Here is a 9,049-nt window from a genome sequence, read left to right as displayed (position 1 = left end):
GCACTGGAAGCACTTGGTGATGTAATTAAGACACACCAAATCTAAATTATCAAAACAAAAGAAACCAGGATGCGTTTTCGCTCTCACGTTTTCTAGAAAATTTGCTAAATTCCAGACTGAGATTTGATGGACTGTCAAGATTAAAGCTGATGAAGAATTACGGGTGGATTGGGGGGGTTGTTAACCACCCACTGAGCCGGTCTCATGATTTCTGCATGACCGGGCTTTGTATCTGAGTTCTGGGCACACTGCCTTTTGTTTTCGGTGGGCGGCCGACCGAACCAGCACAGAGCCTCTTTTCACCGTTTGCTCGCCCATCACTCCGCTCCGCACGCGGTCAGGAGCACATAGACCCCATCCACCCCTTTGTCTCTCTCTCTGCAGCTGAGCGGAAGCTCGGCTGTGCGATTTCCTAACAAGTGATCGGCCCAGATCGGAAACTACGCATCGTGTGCTTTCGTCAACAATGAGTAAGACAGGGCAACGTGCCGCCAAGCGCGTCTAGGTTTCTTTAAAACACACCCCGATAGGAAGGCGGACTTAATTTTGAAGATACATAAGAGGTGTAGACACGAGGTTTATTATAAACTGGATACACAGAGGCTGGCACAAACCCAACAAAGCGGTAAAACTTTAATTTTAAAACTTGCTTTGCTGATTCATTTATGTGATTTAGTTCTGTAAAGAGATTTACTTTGCTTGGACTTCATTGTTATATTCTTTAGTGATACTGCTCGTATAAAAGTGTTAAAATAGCCTGTTGGGTGTAAACATTTTTAACTTTAATCCGGGCATCAGTTCAGCATCATCTCCGGCTCCATCGCATCACATGGGTTATTATAATGTTCTCTGTAGACGTCACTGATGCGTTATTTTGTGCTTTATATGGATAAGAAAAAAAATATGGATAAGAAATAAGGCAGGGCAGTAATTTAATTGGGAAAGATGAGGTTATATCAGTTTTTTCACTCTTTATAACTTTAAAACTGGGGAGCGAACATGTGGAGGGTGAACAGAGTGAAATAGAGGGAGGGACTTACTGTCATTGCTCTAACACATTCTCCATCACAACTGACAGATTCACACAGTGCCGAGAAGTGTCTCAACTGCCTGCGCATAGACTCTCCCTTAACAGAATCCATTAGGGGTATGTACTTTATAGCTCTTAATATATATAAGAGGCTTCTTTTCTTTGTAAACCTCAAGATCCATAAAGATTGTCTGATTCTGGATTTTGATCAAAATATGTTAATGTGTGTGTTTGCTTTGCTTATTGTTTTTTTAGGTTTTCCTGCTGACTGCTTGCACACAGGTGTGCGCATAAAGAATTAAGACTCCCGCTGTCCTTTCTGCGAACATCAAACAGAAGAGATCAGGATGCAGCATCTGGATGATGACAAGGTGAACATCATAGTCTTTCGCTTATGCTCTCGTATAAGTGTCGCTGGTATTGTTTTCATTGGCATTCATTTTCATTATCAGAAATCAATTTGAACCTTTTTGACAATGAGCCACATGCGTTACGCTGGAACGGATGCTGAGTTTCACTACAAAAAACCACCAAAGGATGAGTTTATGTGAGGCAAGTCAGAGTGAGCCTTATACAATAGACCTGCTGGTTTTCTGTATTTTTCCATGTTGGGTTAGGGAGTGGTGGATGAGAGTTGAGCACTTCAGGACATGAGTAAGAGAGTGTGATTGGGAGTCGAGACTGTTGGCTGGCAAGTCTGAACTTGAGCATGTCATAGTTCCTTGTTTTTATTGCGTCCTGACTTGGAGAGAGGTGGGATGAGGGTATAGCAGTTCGACTGCAACCTTCTTATAACAATGGCACAATGTTTTGATACGTGCAGCACAGAGGAGTTAGTGTTATTGCTCATATAAATGAGCTTAATGCACCTGCTTCCCTGCTACCTCTGAACATAGCATTTTGCAAAGCATAGCTGCGGTTTCTCTTTTGTAAGACGTTTCTTGCAGTTACTTCATTTTCATGGTTATTTCCTAACTTTTTTCTTTACATAATCTTGGACAGGGCAGACAATTGCAAGATAGTATGAATGTGGAAGCTGAATTCTGCTTTCCGATTTTTATTATTATTTTAAGACAGGCTTCAATCTAGTCTAACTGCATGTACTTATTAATATTTTATTACTAAATGATTAATGTGAGAGGAAAGATCAGTCAGCAGCAAGACAAGAATTTAAGAGAGTCGAGTTCAGAAGGCGAAGTTCAAGCAGCTGCAGACTGATGCTTTCTTTTTTTCTTTTAGCTGAATCCTTAGTTGCAAACCAAAGTTGGACTGGTATGCAAATTCTACTCCAAAGTCATTAAAGAAAAATAGATATTGAGCAACACTGTGGGCTTGGCTGCTGATGTTACTAGTAACCTACAAATGGCACATGCATAAACAAACATGTGAATGCATGACTGTACAACCGCATGCCTCGGGACAAGTCGATACAACCTAGAGTCAGATGCGTTATGGTTGTAAGATTTGTAATGCTCCGCGCTCAGCTGGACACGCCCCAGTAAGAGGGGATTTTTTTAAGGGTGATTTTAAAGTCACATCTTAGGTAACACACACGTTTACACATGCACCCAGGAGCACCCGCTACACTCAGCCTCCATCTCCTCCACAATCGGACACACATTTGCTCTTCAGATCACGCAGTGCTAATGTCACTGTTATTCTCAAAAATGAGGTCACTTCCAACATTTTTACCTTTTCTTCCCTCGCATCTAAAAGTCTCAGTTTGAATTAGAACTAACATGAATTGTGAAATTGTCTTTAGTTCACCAACGTATGTCCTCATTAAAAGCAGGACTGACTGCAACCGCACAGACCCCACACATTATTGAATGTCACAAATAGCTAATTCCCTAACACTTGTACATTCAGCTTGTTTTAAGCGGTGATATCTCAGTGAGAAGCAGAGCAGCGTGCAGCCTCAGTCTCAGTGAAATATTGTCACTTATCAGCCCTCTGTCTTTATTTGGTTCATCAGTTCCTCTTGCATGCATGTTTCATTCTGAGCCATGCGATATTTTTGATAACTACAGCACACTGGATATGAGTGCTATAAAGTACTGTCATGTGGCAGTTTAAGATAACTACATTGCACCAGCATTTTCCTGTTTTGGTGATAGTACAGGCATTTGGTTTCCTGTAAAAATGTAGCATTTGAAAGAAGGCTTAACCACATGCAAAAACGGGCAGCTTGTTTGAGGCAGTCTGTGAGCAGCTGTTTAGAAGTCAATGTTGCTAATATTGAGGCACTCTGTTCTCAAAAACTTTCAAGATGTTTAATCTGTCCAGACAGTAATATCATGTATGATAAATGGACAAGTCTGTGTGCTTATCTTGGCAGGACTGTTTCTAAAAGTGTCTGTTTTTGACTTGACAAACTGTACAAAACAGGCTCCTAATCCATCTGATGAATGTTTCACGGATGCTGCTTAGTCGAGTTAATGTTGCATAAGCAGCAGATTTCAAAACTAGATGGATTAAACTTGATTAACATGGATTTCCTTTCATTAATGAGCCTGTTTGGACATTAGCATTTGCTCATTAGATCGGAGACATGAAGGAAAGCTTTTGCAACAGTTCTTAGAGATTGTTATGTAACAATCTGTAAGGATGTAATCGTTAGGTTAGTTTTAAAGTCAAACCAAAACTTGGATCGAGAGTCACATTTTCTCTTTATGCTGCCCACACGCAGCATGACTGAAGTTTGGCGTCATTTAAACCTCAGTTCTCCTTAGCAGAATGACTTTACATATTGGAAATGTCACTCCTCAAGCAAACCGTGCCAGTGTAAGGGATTAATGTGAGGTGTATTAGCTTGTTAGTATGTGCTAAGCCCATTTTAATTCTGAAACAAGCAGGAGCAAACACTCCCAAGAGGATTCAGACTTAGTCTCTCAGGGTGTCTTTAGCTACTTATCAGGGAAATACCTCAGAGCCACAAATCATGGTGCTTTGTTGCATTGCAGCGGGCCTACAGTTACTAATGCAGCGATGCGAAAACAAGAAGCGAGAACAGATGGAGAAAGGCTCATTGTTTGTAATTACCAGTGTGACTGTAAACAACGAAAGCTTTGTAGAGCCCAGAAGAGGACATTCAAACTGAGGGACTGATTGGAGAGAGGCTTCATCTGCAATTTATTGTGGCGATAGATAATAACTCTGTGTTTTCTCCTCTTTCAACAGCCCAAGAAGAAATTGACGCCTTACCTTCTCTACTGCGTTTCAACAGCAGTCATCGGCTCCCTACAATTTGGCTACAACACCGGCGTCATCAATGCACCCGAGCAGGTGTGTGATTGATTGAGTTCATGCACAGTTTTTCCTACGTTTTCAAAAATGATAACTGGACTGGTTCTTATGTAGTGCCTTATGTAACATGTCACATTCATCCATTCACACACATTCATACAAGCACTTTTTTTCTAAGTGCTTTCTACTTTCACACTCTTGTTAAAAATTGTGAGCAACTAGGGATTGCCCAAGAATACCTTGGCATGCAGACTGGAGCACCAGCCTTACGATTAGTTATCGTATCGTTAGTTACACGATTATCATTTAATTAAGGTGTGTCGACCCAGGGTGATATCTAAAACCTGCAGGACACCGGCCCTTGAGGCCTGGAGTTGGATGCCCCTGACCTACATGTCTGCTCTCATTTGTATGCTCTCATGAGGATGGTAAAAGTTATACTGCCCCCATGTGGAAGAGTTAAAAACACCCCCTAAGTGCCACTACATCTGGTAGACTTTACTGATGTTTCATGAAATAATAATAATCTTAACACTCCAACCTTTTTTTGTTTGTTTTTTCAGAAACTGCGGACATTTTTCTCTAATGTGTCTCAGAGCCGATACGGGGAGCCTTTTCAGTCACAGACAATTACTCTGGTCTGGAGTTTTGCTGTGGCCATCTTTAGCGTGGGAGGCATGATCGGGTCCTTCTCTGTTGGAGCAGTGGTTAACAAATTTGGCAGGTGAGAAAATCAAAGATAAACACTGTGGTGGTGCGACCAAACGATCTACTACTGAGAGTGCGATACAGACTCTGATTTCACTTCTGTTTTTGTGTCTTACTACCAGGCGAAAGTCCATGCTGATGAACAACATCCTGGCTCTACTGGGTGGCGGTATGATGGGACTGGCGACTCTGAGTCAATCTTTTGAGATGGTCATAATTGGCCGGTTCATCATCGGTGTGTTCTGCGGTCTATGCACGGGTCTGACGCCCATGTACGTGGGCGAGATCTCTCCCACCGCTGTCCGCGGAGCCTTCGGCACGCTGCACCAGCTGGGTGTAGTTATTGGCATCCTGGTGGCACAGGTACACAAACACGCTCAACACTAAACATGCAAACTGACATAATAATCTTTTCCTTTTTATAGAAGGTCACATTTACTCTCAACAGGTACCGAAATTTAGATGAGCATAAATAAACGAAACACATCCTGTTTTATAAGCCGTGTGTAACGGTGTGTATAATGAAAGAGGAAACAGACACTGCTCTGATAAAAGGCAGTGTAGCTAAAAACACTGGAGAGCTCACACTTTTCTGCACGTACCTGTGTGTGTGTGTGTGTGTGTGTGTGTGTGTGTGTGTGTGTGTGTGTGTGTGTGTGTGTGTGTGTGTGTGTGTGTGTGTCTGTGTACTCACAGCTGAAAGAGAAGAATTTCATATACAAGGAGTAAATTGGCTCAAATGGGTCAATTTTATGCACCTCGTTCCCTCATTATTTTTGCTGTGTGTTCCTCAGATCTTTGGTCTGGAGTTTTTGCTGGGCTCAGACACTCTGTGGCCTCTCCTGCTCGCTCTGACTATCCTGCCTGCCGTACTGCAGACAATCATGCTGCCCTTTTGCCCTGAAAGCCCTCGCTACCTCTTCATTGTTCTCAAACAAGAGGAGGAGGCTAGAAAAGGTCAGTCTTAAGTCAGTTTGCATACTTACAAACCAAGTTGGCAACGTCGGGTTAGTGAGACCGACTCTGACTGATTTTTAATGATATGTGGGAAACTTTACTTTGTTATATAACGCTCCGAGCTGCTTTTTTCTTACTTATACTTACCTCCTCCTCCTATTTCTTTGATCTGTTTTACTTTTTGTAGCTCTGGTGCGTCTACGTGGCACTGAAGACGTGGATGATGACATTCAAGAGATGAAGGAAGAAGGGATGAAGATGGCCATGGAAAAGAAAGTGACCATCTTAGAACTGTTCCGCTCGCCAAACTATCGCCAGCCAATCATTATCGCTATTATCCTGCAGCTCTCCCAGCAGCTGTCTGGCATCAACGCTGTGAGTAGACGTCACATCCTATAATACAGCGACGTGATAGGGATATATTTAGCACATGTCAAACTGGGAGAAAGTGTAATGTGAGAAAAGCAATGTTTAACGTTAGCCACGAATGCTTAAAGGAGCATTCATTGAAATTGCACAAATGTTTTTGACAAGCACGTAAGAAGATGTGCTTCTTGGCTTCAGGCAATGTTAGATTGAGTTGAATAATTTGAGGCTGATTGGAAGAAGATAAGCACAGTGGTATTTAATAGCTATTTTGTTAATAAGGTCATGTAACCGGGCTGACTAAATTCATTAGCAGCTGCTGTGTCTGACCTGACAATCACTGTGAAGGAGCCTGGAGCTAAAGGCTGCAACATAACCCATATCACTCACCAGAAAGACGCTGGTGCAGTTTCACACGCTGCTACGTGTATTGTTTTTTGTGCAACCGTTCCAAAACGTATATTTATCAGATTTTTTATAGTCAAATGACTACACGTGGAGAATTTCCACTCAACTCTGCCTTGCATCCTTGCACTTTCACTGCTCTCAGCAACCTTGTTTCCAGCCTCAGCAGGAGGAAAGAAACTATTAAAGCCACTGTGTGACGACTGTAGCTGCTGAGCATAAAGGAGAATTTTGTTACAAGAGAATCAGATAATATATCAGGGGTTAGTGATGAGGCAAAAAAAGAGAGAGAGAGAGAGAGGAAAAAACTGAGTGTAATAGAAAATAAACAGAAATGTATGAGTAAATAAACATATCCATCCATCCATCCATCCATCTTCATCCGTTTTATCTGAGGCTGGGTCGTGGGGGCAGCAGCCTAAGCAAAGAGGCCCAGACCTCCCTCTCCCCAGCCACCTCCTCCAGCTTATCCGGGGGAACACCAAGGCGTTCCCAGGCCAGCCGAGAGATATAATCTCTCCAGCGTGTCCTGGGTGTGCTCCGGGGCCTCCTCCCGGTGGGACATGCCTGGAACACCTCACCCAGGAGGCGCCCAGGGGGCATCCTTGTCAGATGCCCGAACCACCTCAGCTGGCTCCTTTCGATGTGGAGCAGCAGCGGCTCTACTCTGAGCCCCTCCCAGATGGCCGAACTTCTCACCCTATCTGTAAGGGAGAGGCCAGCCACCCTTCGGAGGAAGCTCATTTCTGCCGCTTGTATCCGCGATCTCGTTCTTTCGGTCACTACCCACAGCTCGTGGCCATAGGTGAGGGTAGGGACGTAGATCGACCGGTAAATTGAGAGCTTCGCTTTTACACTCAGCTCCCTCTTCACCACGACAGACCGGTGCAGCATCTGCATTACTGCAGCTGCAGCCCCAATCCGTCTGTCGATCTCCGGCTCCCTTCTCCCATCACTCGCGAAAAAGACCCCGAGATACTTGAACTCCTCCACTTGGGGCAGGAACTCATCCCCGACCCGGAAATAAACACATAATTACAAAAACTTACAATATGATTAAAAAAAACTGACAAAACTTTCTGTTAGTCTTGTTGTGATGGAAAAGAAAAATACCCTAAATATGATAGTATTAATTAAGTGTTCACATTGTTTCACTTCTTTTCATGTTGCTAGACTCAAATGCAAGTCTTGCTCCAAATCTGCAGCATCAACTTCAACTGTTTTTTTTTTTTTTGATCTGCCAAAAATCTAAAACAAACTGATGCATGTGCAATCAAATCATGTTCTGAGCACTTTTTATTAATCAGAATCAATATTAACTGACTTTTCCTTCATTTCCTCTTTCAGGTCTTTTACTACTCCACAGGCATCTTTAGTAACGCTGGTGTATCTGAGCCCATCTACGCCACCATCGGCGCTGGAGTCGTCAACACAGTGTTTACTGTTGTCTCTGTAAGTGTCTGAGTGCGCAGGTGGTTTCGTTAATTTAGTACAGGTTAAATATTACGTTGAATGTCAGTTGATAATTGTGTTTCTTTGAACTCCAGCTCTTCCTGGTTGAACGGGCGGGACGCAGGACGTTGCACCTGATTGGACTGGCTGGAATGGCCATCTGCGCCCTGATCATGACCATCTCCCTGTCCTTAGTGGTGAGTTCGTCATTGTAAAATAAAAATGAGAAGCCAGCCTATTGCTGCTGCATTACATCTTTTCCTCATGCTCTCTGTTTCTTTCTCTGAGCAGAAGACCACCCCATCTCTAAGTTATCTGGCAATTGTGGCTGTGTTTGGCTTTGTTGCCAGTTTTGAGATGGGTCCAGGTCCCATCCCCTGGTTCATCGTGGCTGAGCTCTTCTCCCAGGGGCCCCGACCTGCAGCCATGGCCGTCTCTGGTTTCTCAAACTGGACTGCCAACTTCCTGGTGGGGCTGGGTTTCCCTAGACTGGAGGTATTTTTCACATTTATCATCCCTGCAGAAAATGTTCACATTCACACACATGTACAAATAATAGTCGTCTTCCAGTTTGTCTCATAACAAACATCCCTCTGATTTTCCCAGGAAATTTGTGGCCCTTACGTCTTCATCATCTTCATGGTCCTCCTCATCCTGTTCTTCATCTTCACCTACCTACGAGTCCCTGAGACAAAAGGGAGGACCTTTGACGACATTGCACAGGGATTCGCCGCCAGGGTGGAAAAACCCTCCCACTCCCCGGTGCCTGAGGCAGTTGTGGTTGAAAACAAAGAGCCTGCACCGATGTCCCCCACAGAAAAAGTTCCCATGGTGAATCTTCCTTCAGAAGCAAAATGAAAAACTGTAGAAGATACGAAGGAAGAT

At 43.5% G+C, this 9,049-nt stretch overlaps 1 protein-coding gene across 1 annotated transcript; it reads left to right on the top strand.

Moving 5' to 3' along the window:
- The first annotated feature begins 562 nt into the window (after positions 1-562).
- Positions 563-9,049, top strand: slc2a3b (solute carrier family 2 member 3b). Its single transcript, XM_085365516.1, has 12 exons — positions 563-625; positions 1,079-1,147; positions 1,286-1,401; positions 4,211-4,315; positions 4,840-5,000; positions 5,107-5,347; positions 5,779-5,941; positions 6,129-6,316; positions 8,060-8,164; positions 8,260-8,361; positions 8,456-8,659; positions 8,771-9,049. The coding sequence occupies exons 3-12, from the start codon at positions 1,378-1,380 to the stop codon at positions 9,020-9,022; spliced, it is 1,545 nt and encodes a 514-aa protein (XP_085221642.1). The 5' UTR covers positions 563-625; positions 1,079-1,147; positions 1,286-1,377; the 3' UTR covers positions 9,023-9,049.

The sequence above is a fragment of the Diplotaxodon limnothrissa genome, linkage group LG11, assembly GCF_057381915.1.
Source record: "Diplotaxodon limnothrissa isolate DT_005_m linkage group LG11, D_limnothrissa_male_GT1.1, whole genome shotgun sequence".
Classification (NCBI taxonomy): Eukaryota; Metazoa; Chordata; class Actinopteri; order Cichliformes; family Cichlidae; genus Diplotaxodon; species Diplotaxodon limnothrissa.
The sequence above is the reverse complement of the archived record's forward strand: the minus strand, read 5'-3'. Positions and strand labels throughout refer to the sequence as shown.